The sequence below is a fragment of the Hyperolius riggenbachi genome, chromosome 4 (genome assembly GCF_040937935.1).
Source record: "Hyperolius riggenbachi isolate aHypRig1 chromosome 4, aHypRig1.pri, whole genome shotgun sequence".
NCBI lineage: Eukaryota > Metazoa > Chordata > Amphibia > Anura > Hyperoliidae > Hyperolius > Hyperolius riggenbachi.
In genome coordinates this window covers 473,713,851-473,735,802 of record NC_090649.1, presented here as the reverse complement: position 1 = coordinate 473,735,802, position 21,952 = coordinate 473,713,851, and the positions used below count along the sequence as shown (strand labels likewise).

The following is a 21,952-nucleotide window of genomic DNA, read 5'->3' as shown; positions in this document are numbered from 1 at the left end:
GAGCCGATACTGTGCCTGTGCTGAAGCCGGGTAGGTAAATATTTACATCCCCGCTATTCAGAGGGGCACAGCGAGACCGCCGTGGGACACAGGAGGACGGGGGAAGTCTCGATAGGATCCGGAGGCTTGCCCCGCCCGAGGTGAGTACCCCCCAGGGGAGGTTTTTTTGGTTACAGGTGTTCTTTAAAGGGAATGTCAAGGAATATTTCAGATGCCGACCTGGCGAGGTACTTCTGCGCCTGCGCAGAACGCTCCAAACCACGTGGGCGTGGTCACCAGCGGCGCAGTAGATGCCGACCTGGTGAGGTAGCCATCTGCACCCGGAGGGGACCCCAGGCCACGAGCTGGAAGCGGAGCTGCAGCAAAGGGCACAGGGCGGCTGCCAGGAGAAGACCCAGACGAGTAGATTTTTTTTTTAATCCTCAGACATTCCCGTTAAGACAGAGCCTGGCATTCATTTTACAGCAGAATCCATGATCCCCGTTATTCTTTTTATATCGCTCATAAACAGATCGTGATCACTGGGGCCGCTGTGATTATAGGCAGGTTAAGCAAGCTTTGCGCAGCCTTCTCCCGTGAATTGGCAGAAATGTCAAAAGCAATAACTCAGCAATGAGGTAATGATCAGGTGATAAAGAGCTCTTGGATGGGAATACACCAACGCAGACAACTAATGCACAGATATCGCGTGTGAAAACACAGGGCCAGCGGAGAGATAAGTACCAACATGGACCATGTCTCACAGCTCTATAGTTCCGGGTTCAATTCACAACCTGGAGACTGAGTGGGAGCTGAACCGTCCGCCATATGATAATTTCCTTTCACATCCCAGAAACATACTGAGAATGCCCCAAAATGGCATTGCACTCTTGACTATGGTAGGATTAGATTGCAAGCTCCTCTGAGGACAGTCTGTGACATGACTATGTACTCTGTGATGTGCTGCAGAGCATGTCAGTGCTATATATGGTAAATACATAATACTATAATACCTTTTCAAAACTGAGGTTCATTTAGCTAAACAGCAATCCTGTACTTGAAATTTCAGTTTGATGAATAGTTAAAGTGAACCTCCGGACTAAAAATCTACTCAGCAGAACTGAAAAGGCTTGGTGTTCCTTTAACAGTTTCACAGCATCAGAACTTTGTTTTTCTTACCAAAGCATCATTTTTAGCTGAATTTTTAGCTAAGCTCCACCCATCAAAGAAAACTGCCCGGGCTTTTTTTCCCTGATGCTGTGCAAAGCATGATGGGATTTCCTATGTCGTTATTTACGTTGCCTAGCAACTGGGAGGGGTGATCAACACACAGGACAGTTGGAACTGTGTCTCATGCTCCCTGTCACCTCCTTTCAACCAAAAAGATAGCTGCCCTCATGAAATGAAACATTTGCCTGTTCTTTTAAAACAGTGTGGGTAAGAGATTATATTACCTATCTATTTTAATTAACACTAATGTAACCTAATGACAGTATGTTTGTTTAGGATGGAGTTCCTCTTTAAAGCCTTGGTTTGCCTTTATGGCTCTTTGGTTGTTAGTAAAGGTGTATAGGAGACTATGCCATATCACAATATCTAACACAATGGCCATGATTCACAAAGCTTTTTCACCTGTTTTCACCTTATCTATGTTACTTTTTAAGCTCTCAAAGAACAAAAATATAATATAATTAAGGTAAGAAAAGTAATACTAAAATTAAGTTAATCAAGAACTACTTACTTTGAGTGATTATTTTGCTTGTGAATGTGCTGAAAGTTTATTTTAACCACCCTGGCGTTCTATTAAGATCGCCAGGGTGGCTGCGGGAGGGTTTTTTTTAAATTTAAAAAAAACTATTTCATGCAGCCAACTGAAAGTTGGCTGCATGAAAGCCCACTAGAGGGCGCTCCGGAGGCGTTCTTCCGATCGCCTCCGGCGCCCAGAATAAACAAGGAAGGCCGCAATGAGCGGCCTTCCTTGTTTTGTTTAGATCGTCGCCATAGCGACGAGCGGAGTGACGTCATGGACGTCAGCCGACGTCCTGACGTCAGCCGCCTCCGATCCAGCCCTTAGCGCTGGCCGGAACTTTTTGTTCCGGCTACGCTGGGCTCAGGCGGCTGGGGGGACCCTCTTTCGCCGCTGCTCGCGGCGAATCGCCGCAGAGCGGCGGCGATCGGGCAGCACACGCGGCTGGCAAAGTGCCGGCTGCGTGTGCTGCTCTTTATTTGAACAAAATCGGCCCAGCAGGGCCTGAGCGGCAGCCATCGGCGGTGATGGACGAGCTGAGCTCGTCCATACCGCTAAGATGGTTAATCAATTAGGTGATGAATAAGTAATTTATGAGAAGTTTTGTGAATAGAGCCCATTGCAACATATTTGACACAGCTGTTCCAGAGACATTCCCTTTGGAAAAGTCAGTCACGTGACCCAAAGATCTGTGTACAAAGTTTGTAGCTGACAGCAGATTGGGAGATGCTTCCAACTAGGACAGTGATGGCTAACCTTGGCACTCCAGCTGTGACAAAACTACAAATCCCATCATGCCTCTGCCTCCTTGAGTTATGCTTAAAGCTGTCATAGTATTGTAATGCCTCATGGGACTTGTAGTTCCACCACAGCTGGAGTGCCAAGGTTAGCCATCACTGAACTAGGAGATACTTACCTTGGTAGAAGGAAAACTGGATTCCATAGAGGCTTTGAGGGTTACCCTCTCTTCCACCCCCTGTTTGCTGCGACCCTCCTTAACACAGAGGCCATGCTCCTCTACTGGCAGGAGCAAGGCTATCCTGCACCGGCACGAGCCGCTCCAGCTTACTGTGCAGGCGCCACACGCGGGCTTGAAGAGAAGCATTACACTGATAGAATTACCAACAAGCCCCTTGTCGGAAATCTTTGGAGGGTCTGCGAGCAGCAACAGAGGACTGGAGGATGCCATGGAAAGCTTCTACAAGGACCAAAGGCCCCCCACTTCATAGGTAAGAAGTTCCTTTTCGACCTGAGCTTCAGCTTGGGTAAACCGTAAAGAGAACCGGTACTTAAAAAAAACCCTATGGGGGATACTTACCTCGGGAGGGGGAAGCCTCAGGGTCTCAATGAGGCTTCCCCCTCCCCTGTAGCGTCGGAGAATCCAGCGTTGGCTCCCCCAACCCCCCCGGCAAGCTTGAAAGCGCTGTTTTTTTTTACCTACCGCGATCCTGCGCAGAAGCAGCTCTTCATTTGGGTAAGGTGGAAATAGCCGAACCAGATCGTATCTGCTCTACTGTGCAGACGCAAAGGACTCGTGCCTGCACAGTAGAGCGGATCCGATCAGGTTAGGCTACTTCTGTCTTAACATGAACGCTAGTGCGCCTGCGTAGGATCGCGGTAGGTAAATATTTACCTTGCCACGGTTCGGGGGGGCTGCAGCGCTGGATTGCCGGGAGACCGGAGGATGGGGGAAGCCTCGTTAGGATCCAGGGGTAAGTATCACCCAGAGGGTTTTTTTTGTAATTACAGATTCTCTTTAAAGAGTAACTGTCAGGCTGCAGAAGCTAATTTAAACCTCTATTCTCCTGTGGTAAACAGTTTAGAAGGAAGCCAAAAAGGCATTAGTGAAGATAAAAATCTCTCTTACCTTTGATGTGTGCTTATCAGCAAAGCTGTTATAGACCCAAGAGGACGCAAGCCGCATACTATACTGCAAAGCATTCTGGGGCCCTCCCCTCGGCTGCTAATGAGACGTTACAGCAGCTTGTAATCAGTCCAGCGCGTAGCACTGATAAATCTCCGGGCAGAGTACACTGCAGGAGTCAGCTATTGTTCCTAGCCACATGGCTCATTAATATTCACTGCACACTGTGTTATTCAGTACGAGCTTTTCTGTGATCAGGAAGCAGGCAGGACATGACGACACATTTGACAGAAAAACATGGAGCCTGCCATGAGCTGTCAGGAGCATCTATCTCTGCATATACTATATACAAATTCTGTGAAATCCAAACGTGGACAGTGAAATGCATATGTAATGTAAGTACAGCCAATCTTTAGCTACTGATATATGTGTTTATTTTCTCTGAGACCTTATACCTAACAGCTCCTCTTTAAAGAGGAACTTTAATCCAGGATTTAACTCCATCCCAATCAGTAGCTGATACCCCCTTTCCCACTAGAAATCTTTACCTTTCCTCTCATAGATCATCAGGACGTCTGTGTGGCTGATATGGTGGTGAAACCCCTCCCACAGTGTGATGTCATGACCATGGTCCTGACAGTTTTTTGTCTGTGAAGCTTGTTGCATTGTGGGAAATATTTTTCCCCCCAAATGCCAAGCAAGCAATATCTCCCTCTGTGCATGTAGCTTTTAGGAACCACCATTCCAAAGATCACCTGGCAGAACTAAAGATGCCACAACCAGTGATACATTCCAGAATGTAAATCAGGGAGAGGAAAGATGTTACAATGGGTAAACACTGACCATGCAATCTATAAATGAATATTGTAAAAAAAAAAAAGAAAAAAAAAAAAAGTTATTCTGTAATTTTCACTACAGTTCCCTATTAAGACCCATTTCACACAAATGGTTTTAACTACGTGGGTTCGCAATTGGTTGAGAGACGGACAACCACCCATCAACCGCCACCCTCTATCCTGTACAAATCGCCAAATGTTCTTTCAAACAGCAATTGTACGGCGTTCATCGACCAGGCGTTTCAAAGCCATTGCATGCAGTAGTTATATCACTCAACAGCTGCAGCAGACTTGAGAAGAGAGCCTCACTGAGACACAGATGCTAGCTGATGTGACTGCGAATCGATGGGTTAGATGCAGTTTACAGGAAATGGTGCCAATTTAACAAGGAAATGACAAAACTAATTCACAACCAATGCACAACTCCCCAATAACCGTTGTAGTATGGATCCAACGCCAACAGACTACCACTAGACTCCCAGACAAGACATTTATACAACTGTTACGCATTTCAAAAGAATGTTGTGATATCCACAATCATCCAGCGCAGTGAAAAATGAACAATATTTGGCCATGTAGTCGATTTAAAGTAAATCTAACAAAAAAGTCCCCTGTGGGTACTTACTTACCTCAGCAGGCTCTGGATCGAGGCTTCCCTCGTCCCACGTTGGCAGCGCTGGACCACCCCCCGAAACCACAGCTGACAATTTGTCGTCCAGTGGCGCAGTAGCACTTTCTAGATTTACCTTCCCCAGCTCCAGTGCAGTAGAGCAGACCCGACTGAGATTGGCTATGTCTGCCTGATGCAGAACAGAGAGCGCTACTGTGCGTGTGCTGGAACCGGGAAGGTAAATATTTTCATGCCACCGTCCGGAGGCTTCTAGCGCTGCCACCATGTGACAAAGGAGGATAGGGAAGCTTTGTTAGAATTCAGAGGATCCCCCCTCCCGAGTACCCCACAGGGGACTTTTTAGCATTACAGATTCTCTTTAAAAAGCAGCAGCTAAAGAGAGACTGAAGCAAACAAAAATTGCTACTTTTACCTGATAGTTCGCTTCAGTACTCTCATTAGAGGTAAACCGCCGCATCCCGAGCCAAAACGAGGGCTTTAGTCCCCTCAAATCCCCGGGGGACTATCCGGCCAGTGCTTCCTGAAAGAGGCAGAGCTTTCTGCTGTAGCTCTGCCTCTACTGATGTCAATTGCCGCTGATCGCCGCCTCTCCCCGCCCCTCACACTCTTCCTTCACAGAGAGGCGTGGGGAGAGGCGGAGATCTGCACGGCGATTGACGTCAGTAGAGGCAGAGCTACAGCTCAAAGCTCTGCCTCCCCTGGCTGCAAAATTCACGACCAAGAAAGTCCTGGGATTTTGCCCCGGGATTTGGGGGGTATAAAGCCCTCGTTTTGGCTCGGGGATGTGGTGGTTTACCTCTACTGAGACTACTGAAGCGAACTACGAGGTAAAAATAGCTATTTTTGTTCACTTCAGAGTCTCTTTAACCAAAGCAACAGTATTCCTGGCCAGTGAATAGGACACCTAATGAAAATGTAAAATGTTTTCTCATAGTAACAGTGACTGAAGTTAAACCCTGTAAAGGTGCCGATTAACTAAAGTCTACAGAAGTATCGTACGTATGATCAATCGGATCAGGTGCACCAAAAAAAATAAAATACACTAAAACCAGTTTAAAAGTGGGAGGCAGTGATGGGACTCACCTCCCAACAGATGACACAACGGGTCTCTTTCAGTATGGAACACAATTTTATTGGAATTTTACTCCACTTTGTTGCAACGCGTTTCGCTTGTCGAGCCCGCTTCCTCAGGCAGCAGGGGAGTAACTGTGAGAAGTCTCTCAGTGCGTGGGCCCCTCTGACTGGATTGCTTATCCATTCCCCTCCATGGATGGGTCCAAATAATCACTTCCGGTCTATTACAACAATCGGATCAGACCGTTGATAGTTTGTAAAATTGGATTTTTAATGGGCACCTTAAAAGCTGACCTGAACTCAGAACGTCCTCTCCGCTCTAAAATATACACAACGGCATAATAACCTTTAAACAAAAACATTTCTTTGTTACAACTGATACAAATCCTGCAATAAATCTGCACTGTTTCTACTTCCTGATTTATGGTAGCAGACATATTGTTAACCTCCTGTGCTTTCAAATGGCCTTATCTGCCATAGGCAGTCATGTGACTCAGGGGAGAGATCAGATCACAACTTGTGATTAGACGCAAATGAGGGGGCATTAAACAGGCTAAAATCTATACATACATACATACAGGGTACATTTCTCTATGTATTTCTTAAAGAGAAACTCCGACCAAGAATTGAACTTTATCCCAATCAGTAGCTGATACCCCCCTTTTACATGAGAAATCTATTCCTTTTCACAGACAGACCATTAGGGGGCGCTGTATGACTGATATTGTGGTGAAACCCCTCCCACAAGAAACTCTGAGGACCGTGGTACTCCTGGCAGTTTCCTGTCTGTGAACCTTGTTGCATTGTGGAAAATAGCTATTTACAGCTGTTTCCAACTGCCAAAAAAGCATGCAGCAGCTACATCACCTGCCAACAGTAAAAATGGCACCATGTAATAATGTCAAAATGTAAATCAGGGATTTCAAAGATTTTACAATGGGCAAACACTGACTAATTCATTTATATATAATTATTGTAAAAATGAAGCACTTTATCACATTTTCACTGGAGTTCCTCTTTAAGTCCTGTGCAAGAGTTCAGGTCCAGTTAACATCTTCCAATTTATCTGCTTTTAGCGTTCAACCCCCCCATAGAAAATTTACGGTATTAGTTGATAAGGGCACCAAACAATGACTACAGGGCATCTACAATGATACTAAAGAGGGTAACGTGAAAAAAAAAAGGTTAACACTACAGTATCTAGACTGTTCCAGAAAGATAACTGTAAAATTATACTGATGACAGTACAAAGCTGTACTGTTCCAACAAGGGTCAACTGTAAAACAACCTGCGTGTTTCAGCATAACCACCAAAGATGAAACCCCAAGCAACCAGACGTATCATCCACCAAAGATTGTCCAGTAGCAAGGTGGTCTATTTCAGTAAGCCCTATTATTTCTTTCTGTACAAGAGATAAGGCTATATTGTTGTTCCACAAAGGGTTAAAGGGAACCTTAAATGAGAAGGATATGGAGGTTTCATTTTAGATAATACCAGTTTCTTGGCAGTCCTGCTGGTCTCTTTGGCTGTAGTAGTGGCTAAATCACACACCTGAAACAAGCATGCAGCTAATCCAGTCTGACTTCAGTCAGAGCACATGATCTGCATGCTTTTGGAGGGGGTTTTCGATAATTCAGGTTGGAGTGAGCTTGAGATGTCTCCCAGTGCAATCACTGCTGAATATATGCAAATTAACCATTGTTGCCCTTAGAAGCTAAACACACCTCCAGAACCGCTGGAATGCAATGATGTGTCAGCTTGTTAATTTGTACAGAGCCATAATAATCCAACATGCATACAGACTGTTTCGGATTGTTTGATCCTCATCAGTGCATGGCATGGATTAATTTGGCTCTATGAAGTAGGGCTTGTAACACCGAGAGGTACAGACTAGTCAGCAAGCTCATGGTGAACCAGAACTCATTGGAGTGTGTGAGGGGCTACAATGGTCCTAAAAGCCCCCTTACTAAAATACTAAGGAAAACAAAAGTTTGCTTTCTTAAAACAGAAAGAATTTGCGATAATTCAGGTTGAAGCTGACACATCATTGCATTCCAGCGGTTCTGGAGGTGTGTTTAGCTTCTAAGGACAACAATGGTTAATTTGCATATATTCAGCAGTGATGCACTGGGAGACATCTCAAGCTCACTCCACCCTGAATTATCGCAAATTCTTTCTGTTTTAAGAAAGCAAACTTTTGTTTTCCTTAGCATTTTAGTAAGGGGGCTTTTAGGACCATTGTAGACCTTCACATACTCCAATGAGTTCTGGGTCACCATGAGCCTTCTGGTTAGTCTGAACCTTGTTGAGGGGCTGTGGCTAAATGTATTAGAGACACAGGATCAGCAGGAGAGTCAGGCAACTGGTATTATTTTAAAAGGAAAAATCCATATCCTTCTCAATTTAGCTTGGTGTAAAGGGATAATTTGCATATTTAGTGGTAGTGACCCTGCCATGTACTGATGAGGACCAAAAGTCCGAAACAGGCTGTCTACATGTGGGTTTGATATGGCTTCTCAGTTTAGGTTCCCTTTAACCATGAGACTGCATTGCTGTTCACCGAGTGTTAAATGAGGGCCAAAAAACTTTTCCTGTATCTCACAAAGCAACCATGAGTCCCCAAGAAAGGTTAACCATGAAGCAACCACGCTGTACCAAAACAAGGAAAATGGTGAGCTCACCCCATTGTTCATCAAAAGGGTTAACCACAGCGCTGCCATAGCGATTCAGAAAGCGTAAACCAAGCGGCCACATTACCCCTACTTTTGCATTAACCGCAAGGCAGCCCTATTTCTCCTGCAAGGGCTGTTGGTAAGCAATAAACAATAATCCTTTACATAGGGCTGGCCATTGGGTAGCCATGTTCACCAAGGGTTAAGACTTGTTGCTCCTCCAGGAGGGCTAGCCAATAGAAAACAACGTCCTGCAAAGAGTTAACAAGGAAACCATTATTTTCTGCAAAGGGTGAACTACCAAGCAGGCATGTAGTTCACCAGGGGTTAATAAAGCAGCTCTGCCCCAAAACCTTCTAAAAAGGGTTTCAGCCAGGAATCAACTACTCTGTTCTGCAAAGAGTTAACCACCAGGAAGCCATGTTGTTCTACAAAGGGTTAACAGCCATACTGATCTGGAAACCACCAGGAAGCCATACTTTCTCTTGTTAAGGGTTAACTACCAAGCAGTTGTATTGTTCCATAAGGGGTTAACATCAAAGCTCATTCTATAAGTAACCAAATTCCTGAGAGGAAGGGTTGACCACCTGTCAGCCAAGCTGTCCCATAAGGGGTTATCCACAATGCTCATTTTATAAGTAACCTACCACAGTCCTGAAAGGAAGGGTTGACCATCTGTCAGCCATGTTGTTTCTATAAGGGGTTAACCCCAGACTTCCTCTATAAGAATTGCCAAACCACAGAGTATATTGTATCCTAAGGGGTTAGCCACAACCTTCATTCTACAAGTAACCAGAGTCCTGAAGGAAGGGGTTAACCCCCATGTCAGCCATAGTGTTCCCCAGGGTCCTGAAGGAAAGGGTTAACCCCTGTCAGCCATGTTACTCCATAAGGGGTTAACCACTAACCTCATTCAATAAGCAGTAATCAGAGTCCTGATGGAAAGGGTTAACCCCCTGACTGCCATGTTGTTCCCCAGAGTCCTGAGGGAAAGGGTTATCCCCGTCAGCCATGTTGTTCCCCAGAGTCCTGAGGGAAAGGGTTAACCCAGTCAGCCATGTTGTTCCCCAGAGTCCTGAGGGAAAGGGTTAACCCCCTGTCAGCCATATTGTCCCAGAGCCCTGAGGGAAAGTGTTAACCCCCTGTCAACCATGTTGTTCCCCAGAGTCCTGAGGGAAAGGGTTAACCCCTGACAGCCATGTTGTTCCCCAGAGTCCTGAGGGAAAGGGTTAACCGCCTGTCAGCCAATTTGTTCCCGAGTCCTGAGCGAAAGGGTTAACCCCCTATCAGTTATGTTGTCCCCCAGAGTCCTGAGGGAAATGGTTAACCCCCTATCAGTTATGTTGTCCCCCAGAGTCCTGAGGGAAATGGTTAACCCCCTATCAGCCATGTTGTTCCCCAGAGTTCTCAGGGAAGGGGTTAACCCCCTGTCAGCCATGTTGCTACATAAGGGGTTAACACAACCATCATTCAATAAGCAGTAACCAGAGCCCTTAGAGAAAGGGTTAACCCTGTCAGCCATGTTATTACATAAGGGGTTAACACAACCCTCATTCAATAAGCAGTAACCAGAGTCCTGAGGGAAAGGGTTAACCCCCTGTCAGCCATGTTGCTACATAAGGGGTTAACACAACCCTCATTCAATAAGCAGTAACCAGAGTCCTGAGGGAAAGGGTTAACCCCCTGTCAGCCATGTTGCTACATAAGGGGTTAACACAACCCTCATTCAATAAGCAGTAACCAGAGTCCTGAGGGAAAGGGTTAACCTCATGTCAGCCATGTTGTTCCCCAGAGTCCTGAGGGAAAGGGTTAACCCCCTGTCAGCCATGTTGTTCCCGGGCACAGCGAGGCTGCAGCAGCGGGAAGATCCCATCCTGCAGTCCGGCATGCAGAGGGTTATTGTGTGGAGAGATCCCCCTCCCCTCAGGCCCCTGTGATTAGGCTGCAGCCTCCCCTATCTCCGTATATTCATGTAGTGGCCGATGAAAGGTATGACTGACCTCATACTACGCCCCCCCCCTCCCCCGCAATAATGGTCTCTCCCGCCGGCTACTCACATTCTCCGTGTCCCGCTCGTTGACTGTCGGCAATGGCGTCCTGGCCGACATCTTGTGCCGCCTGTGCGGTGTCCCCCGTCACTGCGACCCCCGCAATACGGGGAGAGGAAGAGCAGAGCGGCGCAGTCCCCGGTCACAGCAGCATCCCCGGAGCTCCCCAGCCCTGGGGCTCCTCATTCCCGGCCGGCATCCCGGACTGCTGCATCATGGCATCCCGAGATCAGAGGAGAAGGATGGGGATGACAGGGCTGCAGCTGCCCCCCTCCTGCTCAGCATAGATAGAGCAGGAGATCTCTCTCCTCACACAGCCTGCAGATCTCCTCCTCCTGATCCAGGGCAGCAAATCCCAGGCAGCCTCCAGCAGCTCCACTCTCATCCCCCCTCCCGCCTCTCCTCCCTCCTTCTTCCTCCCTCCTCCTGTTACTCTGCCTCCTGTCCAGAAAGAGCTCAACTACTACTTCCAGTGGCCCCAGCAGGAGAGGGGGGTTCTGACTACTTCCAGTGGCCCCAGCATGAGGAGAGGGGGGTTCTGACTACTTCCAGTGGCCCCAGCATGAGGAGAGGGGGGTTTTGACTACTAGTGGCCCCAGCATGAGGGAAGGGGGGCTCTGACTACTTCCAGTGGCCCCAGCATGAGGAGAGGGGGGCTCTGACTACTTCCAGTGGCCCCAGCATGAGGAGAGGGGGGGCTCTGACTACTTCCAGTGGCCCCAGCATGAGGAGAGGGGGGGCTCTGACTACTTCCAGTGGCCCCAGCATGAGGAGAGGGGGGCTCTGACTACTTCCAGTGGCCCCAGCATGAGGAGAGGGGGGCTCTGACTACTTCCAGTGGCCCCAGCATGAGGAGAGGGGGGCTCTGACTACTTCCAGTGGCCCCAGCATGAGGAGAGGGGGGCGCTGACTACTTCCAGTGACCCCAGCATGAGGGAAGGGGGCCTCTGACTACTTCCAGTGACCCCAGCATGAGGGAAGGGGGCCTCTGACTACTTCCAGTGACCCCCAGCATGAGGGAAGGGGGCCTCTGACTACTTCCAGTGACCCCAGCATGAGGGAAGGGGGCCTCTGACTACTTCCAGTGACCCCAGCATGAGGGAAGGGGGCCTCTGACTACTTCCAGTGACCCCAGCATGAGGGAAGGGGGCCTCTGACTGCTTCCAGTGGCCCCAGCATGAGGGGGGGGCTCTGACTACTCCCAGTGGCCCCAGCATGATGGGGGGGGGGCTCTGACTACTCCCAATGGCCCCAGCATGAGGAGGGAGGGGGGGCTCTGACTACTTCCAGTGGCCCCAGCATGAGAGGGGGGGGGCTCTGACTACTTCCAGTGGCCCAGCATGAGGAGAGGGGGGCTCTGACTACTTCCAGTGGCCCCAGCATGAGGAGGGGGGGCTCTGACTACTTCCAGTGGCCCCAGCATGAGGAGGGAGGGAAGGGGGGTTCTGACTACTTCCAGTGGCCCCAGCATGAGAGAAAGGGGGGCTTTTAGAGGGGGGGCACTGTGACTGTCACTTTGTATGTGTAAGATGCGGATGCATCCACCTTTAGCGTAGAGACCCCTCTAGGAGATTGGCCTTGACGCCAGCAGAGGGGCTTAACCGACATGCCTGTTGGATATGTGGCACCAACAATCTTATTTGTTTTGGGATGTTGTGTTTGCCGCTGGCTATCTGAGTTTTGAGCCCAGGACGCTTTAAATTTTACTTTAGGGGAATTACTTTGACGTCACTGAGGATGATGACTAGGGCTGCCTGGATCCGGGAGACACCCAGATAGTTGCTATCCGGATATCTCCCAGTAAACCTGGGCGGGAGGGTCAATCTTACCTGTCTGACGTCTTCTTCATCTGTCACTGGCGCCTCCCACGATGCGGTCCACGCGCATCACGTGACTACAAACCCTTCCTCCTTCAACCCGGAAGGAGGAAGTGTTTGTAGTCACGTGACCGCTGCGTGGAACGCACTGTGGGAAGCGTCAGGGACGGACGAAGAAGACATCAGACAGGTAAGCTTGACCCCCCGCCCAGATTTAACGGGAGATATCCGGATAGCAACTATCCGGGTGTCTCCCGGATTTGAGCAGCCCTAATGATGACCAAAGCTAGAGGGAAAGTGGGCTGCTACGCCGTTGTCTTGTTTCCAGGGATCGTCCCAAGGATGTGTGGTTTCAGACATTACCAATACTTGTACGTGGTTATATGATAAATTACAGCAAAAGAGGTCCCTACCCTTGCAAGTGTACAATCTAGAGGCTAGAAGGGAGGAAACACAGAAATTAGCCTTCAATGCTACCTGGATAGCGTAATGGTTAAGGGCTCTGCCTCTGACGCAGGAGACCTGGGTTCAAATCTCGGCTCTGCCTGTTCAGTAATCCAGCACCTATTCAGTAAGGAGTTCTTTGGGCGAGACTCCCTAACACTGCTACTGCCCACTGAGTGCGCTCTAGTGGCTGCCTCACAAGCACTTTGAGTCCGACAGGAGAAAAGCACTATACAAAAAAAGTATTATTATTGCCTATAGCAGATTTTAGGCTTGATGTGTTTTGAGAGTACGTTTGTAGGGGTCCAAGCTCGGAACATGGACAAGAGAGTTCCAAAGGAGAGGTGATGCTCGTGAGAAGTCCTGGAAGCCGGTAAATTTTGTGTTATTAATATTATTGATTTATAAAGTGCCAACATGTTCTGTGGTGCAGTACAGAGTAAGAAACCAATATGGGGTACACAATAATACAGACAGTGATAAAGACATTGGTACATAATACAGATTTGGTAGACATCATAGTGTTAACAGTGACAAATGTAACACGAACAAAATTTATTGCAACTTACAAGATGCACAAAGTTAAAGAGACTCTGTATCAAAAAGTTCCCCTGGGAGGTACTCACCCTGGGAGGGGGAAAGCCTCATGGTCCCAATGAGCTTCCCCCTCCCCTGTAGCTGCAGACAATCCAGCGCTGGCTCCCCCAAAGTGTCCCGGAATCCTCCCTCGAGAAGCCTGATAAGCGCTGATTTATTTACCTCTCCTGGCTCCAGCGGGGGGCGCTGTTGTGGCTCTCCGCACGTAGATAGGCGAAAATAGCTGATCTGTCGGGTCCGCTCTACTGCGCAGCTGCAGAAGACTTGCACCTGCGCAGTAGAGTGGCCTGGCGGAGATCGACTATTTCTGCCTATCTCCGTGCAGAGAGCCGATACTGCGCTGGAGCCTGGGAAGCAAATATTTACATCACATCGGTTCCGGGAGGATTTTCTCCGCCGCCGTGGGACCGAGGAGGACGGGGGAAGCCTCAATAGGATCCGGAGGCCTCGCCCACCTGAGGTGAGTACCCCCCAGGAGAGGTTTTCTTCCTTACAGGTTTTCTCTAAGTGCACCCTACCAAGATTACAACCTAAAGAAGAGGAGGGGGGGGACAAAGAGTGGGGTAATAAACAAGGGGGTACTGACAAGTTCCTAGCTTTGCTCAGGAAGAAGAGAGCCAGAGTTATGAAATGACATATATAGTCCCACCTTATGCTAGGTACACACCACACAATTTTCTGTTATATTTACCTGCCAGATAGATTTTTTTTTGTTCCAACATGTTGGAAAAAAATCTATCTGGCAGGTAAATCTAACAGAAAATTGTGTGGTGTGTACCTAGCATTAAGCTCAACACACACCATACAATCTTGGTTGTACAGGTTTACCAAATCGATGTAGTATAAGGGCCAACAGATTGAAAATACCTTGAATGATTGATTGGATAAGCTGTTATACTACATGAAAGTGGTAAGGTTGAACACCCAAGATTGTATGGTGTGTGTTGAGCCTTAAGGTGGCTACACACCATACAATTTTCATGCAATCTGGCTGTGCAATCAATCACTAAGTGCTGTTATATTACATGGATATTGGTAAGATTGTATAAAAATTGTACAGTCAGATTGCATGAAAAAATTGTATAGTGTGTGGCCACCTTTAGACTGATGCTCTTGATGCAGTGTTGTTGCAGCTTTTCTAGGCTGTTCAAATAAGTCTTTTGGTTGGGCCTCAAACCAACTCTCGATACCATATTTGATGTCCTTAGTTCCATAATCGTAGAGGTGTCACAAAGTTTCCCCTTCTAGTACTATTTTACCTAAACTGAGAGGGATGTGGATGTTTCCTTTTAACCACTTGAGGACCACAGTCTTTTCGCCCCTTAAAGAGACACTGAAGCGAAAAAAAAAAATGATGATATTATGATTTGTATGTGTAGTACAGCTAAGAAATAAAACATTAAGATCAGATACATCAGTCTAATTGTTTCCAGTACAGGAAGAGTTAAGAAACTCCAGTTGTTATCTCTATGCAAACAAGCCATTAAGCTCTACGACTTTTAGGCAGGGGTCACACTTGTCTTTCAGTTTCTACACTTTTCAGAAAACTGAAAGACAAATGTGACCTCTACTGTACAACAGCTAATGTAATTTATAGCGAAAACTGACAAATTGCGCAAGATGTCAGTTTTTTTTTCTGCATGCGAAATCTGCGTTAAAGTGTGACCTAGCTCATTGATTAACATGAGTTCTTAGTTGAAGTCAGTTTTTCTGTGCAGAAAACGCGTACGAAAGCCGGTAAGTGTGACCTCTGCCTCAAAGTCATGGAGAGGGCTGTTATCTGACTTTTATTATCTCAACTGTTATTGAACTATTTACTTTTTCTCTGCCAGAGGAGAGGTCATTAGTTCAGACTGTTCTGAAAGAATCATTTTGAATGCTGAGTGTTGTGTAACCTGCACATATTATAGAATGATGCAATGTTAGAAAAAACACTATATACCTGAAAATAAAAATGAGAATATTTTCTTTGCTGCTAATCTTCTAGTAATTATTCATAGTACACAACCAATTCACTATATCATATTTTTTTTACCGCTTCAGTGTCTTTTTAAGGACCAGAGCCTTTTTCTCCATTCAGACCACTGCATCTTTCACGGTTTATTGCTCGGTCATACAACCTACCACCTAAATGAATTTTACCTCCTTTTCTTGTCACTAATACAGCTTTCTTTTGGTGCTATTTGATTGCTGCTGCGAGTTTTAGTTTTTATTATATTCATCAAAAAAGACATGAATTTTGTCAAAAGATTTTTTTTTTTTTTTTTTTTACTTTCTGTGCTGACATTTTTCAAATAAAGTAAAATTTCTGTATACATTTTTGTCCAAATTTATTGTGCTACATGTCTTTGATAAAAAAAAAATCCATTCAGTGTATATTTATTGGTTTGGGTAAAAGTTATAGCGTTTACAAACTGGTGCCAAAAGTGAATTTTCCCATTTTGGAGCATCTCTGACTTTTTTGACCACCTGTCATGTTTCATGAGGTGCTAAAATTCCAGGATAGTATAAATACCCCCCAAATGACCCCATTTTGGAAAGAAGACATCCCAAAGTATTTACTGAGAGGCATGGTGAGTTCATAGAAGATTTTATTTTTTGTCACAAGTTAGCGGAAAATGACACTTTGTGACAAAAAAAAAAGTTTCCATTTCTTCTAACTTGCGACAAAAAAAAAACGGACTCACTATGCTCCTGTCTAAATACCTTGAAGTGTCTACTTTCCAAAATGGGGTTATTTGTGGGGTGTGTTTACTGTCCTGGCATTTTGGGGGGTGCCTAATCTTAAGCACCCCTGTAAAGCCTAAAGGTGCTCATTGGACTTTGGGCCCCTTTGCGCAGTTAGGCTGCAAAAAAGTGCCACACATGTGGTATTGCCGTACTCAGGAGAAGTAGTATAATGTGTTTTGGGGTGTATTTTTACACATACCCATGCTGGTTGGGAGAAATATCTCTGTAAATGACTATTTATTTTTTTACACACAATTGTCCATTTACAGAGATCTTTCTCCCACTCAGCATGGGTATGTGTAAAAGTACACCCTAAAACACATTATACTACTTCTCCTGAGTACGGCGATACCACAACCACATGTGTGGCACTTTTTTGCACCCTAACTGCGCTAAGGGGCCCAAAGTCCAATGAGTACCTTTAGGATTTCACAGCTCATTTTGCGACATTTGGTTTCAAGACCACTCCTCACGGTTTAGGGCCCCTAAAATGCCAGGGCAGTATAGGAACCCCACAAATGACCCCATTTTAGAAAGACACCCCAAGGTATTCCGATAGGAGTATGGTGAGTTCATAGAAGATTTTATTTTTTGTCACAAGTAAGCGGAAATTGATTTTAATTGTTTTTTTTTTTTTCACAAAGTGTCATTTTCCGCTAACTTGTGACAAAAAATAAAATCTTCTTTAACTCACCATACACCTAATGGAATACCTTTGGGTGTCTTCTTTCTAAAATGGGGTCATTTGTGGAGTTCCTATACTGCCCTGGCATTTTAGGGGCCCTAAACCGTGAGGAGTAGTCTTGAAACCAAATGTCGCAAAATGAGCTGTGAAATCCTAAAGGTACTCTGGACTTTGGGCCCCTTAGCGCACTTAGGGTGAAAAAAAGTGACACACATGTGGTACCGCTGTACTCAGGAGAAGTAGTATAATGTGTTTTGTGGTGTATTTTTACACATACCCATGCTGGGTGGGAGAAATATCTCTGTAAATGACAGATTTTTTTGATTTATTTATTTTTTACACACAATTGTCCATTTACAGAGAGATTTCTCCCACCCAGCATGGGTATGTGTAAAAATACACCCCAAAACACATTTTACTACTTCTTCTGTGTACGGCGATACCACATGTGTGACACTTTTTTGCAACCTAAGGTGCGCTAAGGGGCCTAACGTCCTATTCACAGGTCATTTTGAGGCATTTGGATTCTAAACTACTCCTGGTTTAGGGCCCCTAAAATGCCAGGGCAGTATAGGAACCCCACAAGTGACCCCATTTTAGAAAGAAAACACCCCAAGGTATTCCGTTAGGTGTATGGTGAGTTCATAGAAGATTTTATTTTTTGTCACAAGTTAGTGAAAATGACACTTTGTGAAAAAACCAATAAAAATCAATTTCCGCTAACTAGTGACAAAAAATAAAATCTGCTCTGAACTCGTCATACACCTAACAGAATGCCTTGGGGTGTCTTTTTTTTTTTTCTAAAAGGGGTCACTTGTGGGGTTCCTATACTGCCCTGGTATTTTACGGGCCCAAAACCGTGAGTAGTCTGGAAACCAAATATCTCAAAATGACTGTTCAGGGGTAGAAGTATCTGCAAATTTTGATGACAGGTGGTCTATGAGGGGGCGAGTTTTGTGGAACCGGTCATAAGCAGGGTGGCCTTTTAGATGACGGGTTGTATTGGGCTTGATCTGATGGATAGGAGTGCTATGGGGGGTGATAGGAGGTGATTGATGGGTGTCTCAGGGGGTATTTAGAGGGGAAAATAGATGCAATCAATGCACTGGGGAGGTGATAGGAAGGGGGTCTGAGGGTTTGGACGAGTGATCAGGAGCCCACACGGGGCAAATTCGGGCCTGATCTGATGGGTAGGTGTGCTAGGGGGTGACAGGAGGTGATTGATGGGTGTCTCAAGGTGTGATTAGAGGGGGGAAATAGATGCAAGCAATGCACTGGCGAGGTGATCAGGGCTGGGGTCTGAGGGCGTTCTGAGGGTGTTGGCGGGTGATTGAGTGCCCTAGGGGCAGATAGGGGTCTAATCTGATGGGGGTGATTGATGGGTAATTAGTGGGTGTTTAGAGGAGAGAACAGATGTAAACAATGCACTTGGGAGGTGATCTGACGGCGGGTCTGCAGGCGATCTGATGGTGTGGGTGGGTGATCAGATTGCCCTTAAGGGGCAGGTTAGGGGCTGATTGATGGGTGGCAGTGACAGCGGGTGATTGATGGGCGGCAGTGACAGGGGGTGATTGATGGGTGATTGACAGGTGATCAGGGGGGATAGATGCATACAGTACATGGGGGGGGGGGGGGTCTGGGGAGAATGATGATGCAATGCCAGCTGCTTACTTTTACTCCTACCCTCCACCCCCCCCCCCCCCCCAAAAAGGAGTTAACATGATGTACAGTATGACTCCAGCCAGAAGTTTCCATTTTAGTGTTAGACAGAGCAGGGCGAGACTAAAACTTCTGCCAAAATACAGAATTTCCCTCTTATTTCCTGTTGCTGCTGACATGACAGGAATTAGGTGAATCTTTCCAAGAACTAAATCCACTGTAGGGAAAAAAAATAAAGGTGTTTAGTCACCAGGAGAATAAAATATAACTACAGCGGAGTCGTCTGATGCTGGATACATCTGCTTGCTGCTTGCTTGAGCAACCGGCCTAAAAAGCACACACACACACCCCCACCCCCATACTCACCGAGCCTCCAGCGAGACGTCTTGCAGCCTTCCTCTTGTTCCCAGTGACTTTCCAGCCTCACCTGTGCACGGAAGCCAGCGTGTCACCTGACTTGCATTGGGTCATGTGACACGCAGAGAACCGTGCATGGACGCTGGAAGGAGCAAGAGGAAGGCTGCAAGGTGTTTCTGGAGGCTCGGTGAGTGTTCAAAAGGCTGCAAACACCCCAGAAACAAAGTCCCCGCTATCCCCTCAGGCATGCCGGTTAGTTGAGCCTTCCGGTTGCCTGAGGCAGTCTTTATCGCCCGCCTCAGCCGAGTTTAGTGTGCGTAGGAGTTTAGTGTGTGGTTGCTGGTGGGAAGCCTCTGGATAGTCCTGCGATCGAGTCCTGATCCATCTTTGCCCATGGTCCTTGTACAGTGGTGGGCCTTGGAGACTAGCTGAAATTACTATGGCAGCCGATGGGGGAACTAAACTTCTGTGGCGCCCGTTATTTGTTTTTTGCGGGGGGGGGGGGGGTAGGTTAGGCCTCGGTGGGGTGTTTTTAAGGTTAGACATCGCTTGGGGAGGGGCGGTAGTTAGGGGTCGATGGGGTTTGGTGGTTAGGCATTGGTGGGGGTGGTTAGGCATTAGTGGGGGGATGGTTAGGGTTAGGCATTGGCAGTAGGGTCGTTAGGGTTAGGCATCGGCAGTAGGGTCGTTAAGTATAGGGTTAGGCATGCCAGGGGGGTGATTAGGGTTAGGTATCGGCAGTGGGGTTGTTAGGGTTAGGCATCAGCAGGGTAGGTTGTTAGGGTTAGGCAGGGGTGTTGGTTAGGGATTTCTGTGCGCAGTTTTTGCATGTACTCTTAAAATAAGGTAGGAGGACACTGTGCAGACTGTCACCTGAAACAGTCATGAAGGCATGTTTTGGGTGAAGTAAGTCCGCCATGCACACACAGCTTTAGTAAGTTTCCCACGCACTGTGCCAGAGAAATAAATCTGTCCATGTTAGGGCTGTGCAGCGTGACGGAGGTGACCGAGCCACAAGGGAAGCCGCATGTAATCTTCCCGAGGGTTAAACCTTTAGATTTCTCATCTAGCTGGAGTTAGGCTGGAACGTCAACTTCTATTTGCACACAATATTGCATAGGTAGGATTTCAATTTTCTTCTGTTTCCGCGATTTTTCTCTATATCCATAGCAACCACCTATGGTTGTCATGCTTCTGCTGCAATCGCCATGGAGTTATTATTGGCACCACACAGAGTTCCCTGCAGTCTATTAAAGCAAATTTATACACTGTCAGTTCACAGACTGCCCGTTCTTTCCAAAAGCCCACAGGAAATAAACACACTGGTCAGGGCAATGGTTAGAGTACAGGCAAGCCTCTTGCATTTCTTTTATCTACCTCAGTTTCCTCCCCAATAAAGGAAATACATCGATAGTAAACCTGTGAGTTTGAAAAAAATCATACTTGCCTCAGGAGAGGGAAGTCCCTGGATACTCCAGAGGCTTCTTCTGTCTCTCTACGCCAGGCTGTTCCAACACTGAGACCACAGAAGCTCACAACCGCACTGTGCCTACGCTGTAGCACCGGATCAGCTTTGGAAGCTTCCCTCTATTAAAAAAACAAGTGACACCCATGCTAACCTAGAAAAAAACACATATATAAGTAGATCAGGGGTCTCCAACTCGCGGGCCATTTGCGGCCCTCGATACAATATTTTGTGGCCCTCGCCGGCAAACGCTTCCTTATAGTTCGCTTCAGTGCTCCCAAGTAATCCGCCGCATCCCTGCCGCTAAACGAGGGCTGCAGAGCCCCCAAATCGCCCGGGGGCAATCCGCCGGCATTTCCTGGAAGGGGCAGAGCTTTCAGCTTCAGCTCTGCCCCTCCTGACGTCAATCGCTGCCTCTCCCCGCCCCTCTGTGAAGGAAGAGTGAGAGAGGCGGCAATGCGCCGCGTTTGTGAAATTCCTCATCCTGACTTTGCCTCCTGCGGCCCCCCAGGTACATTGAGTTTGAGACCCCTGAAGTAGATGAATACTAGCAGTAGTGTACCTACCATAAGGCTGCAGGTGCTCACAGCACCGGGTGTAGCCATGGCTAGGGGTGGTGCTCAGCCACTGTGTTCTTCCACCTGAGACCTTTCTTCACAGTTTGGGCTACATTTGTTAAAATAGCAGCAGGGGACTGTACTACTTCCTGCACTAGATGTAGCGCCCCTTCCTGTCCCGTGGGCAATGTGTCTCCGCGCTCGCTACACACATCCTGCAGCGAGTGAATGTGTAGAGCAGCAGGGTGAGTAGAGAGAATGATTGCTGTGCTGCAGCTGGGACATTAGCAGGGAGAGTTGGCAGGATGTGTTTAGTGCCTTATAAGTAGCCATGTGCACTGGCTGCTGTAATACCAGAGTGCCCTATACTATTTATTATTTATCCTGATCAGAGTAATTAATCAATAATGCAGGGCAGTCTGCTGTTGCAGAAGCCAGTGGCAATGACCTCTTGTGCAGCACTGTGTAGAGTACAGAGTTTCATAACGGTTACTAGCTCCGTCCACATGATGACTCCTTTTCCCAAAAAATCCCCCATTTGCAGCAACATGCTCAGCGCCCCAACCAGTCAACCCTGGGTCTGTAAATAATCAGCACCGGGTGTCAAATTCCCCAGGTACGCCACTGAATACTAGTTACTACTTACATAACGGATGTATTGCACTGTCCACGTTATGATTCCTGTGAATTTTATGAAGGAAAAGCAGAGAATCCTATTCTAGACAGTTTCCATCCTGGTTACCGTTTGAATGAAGCTAATCCTAACATCATTTCCTCCATCACTCAGGGC

General features: G+C 47.0%; 1 protein-coding gene across 5 annotated transcripts in view; it reads right to left on the bottom strand.

The window, feature by feature from the left end:
* Nucleotides 1–11,173, bottom strand: part of MARK1 (microtubule affinity regulating kinase 1) — a 193,052-nt gene extending 181,879 nt beyond the window's left edge. For all 5 annotated transcript variants that reach the window (XM_068232921.1, XM_068232923.1, XM_068232922.1 and 2 more), the window contains exon 1: nucleotides 10,861–11,173. In XM_068232921.1, the coding sequence (XP_068089022.1) occupies nucleotides 10,861–10,911 (51 nt within the window). In that variant the 5' untranslated portion in view covers nucleotides 10,912–11,173. The remainder of the gene's footprint in view (nucleotides 1–10,860) is intronic.
* Between the last annotated feature and the right edge of the window lie 10,779 nt (nucleotides 11,174–21,952).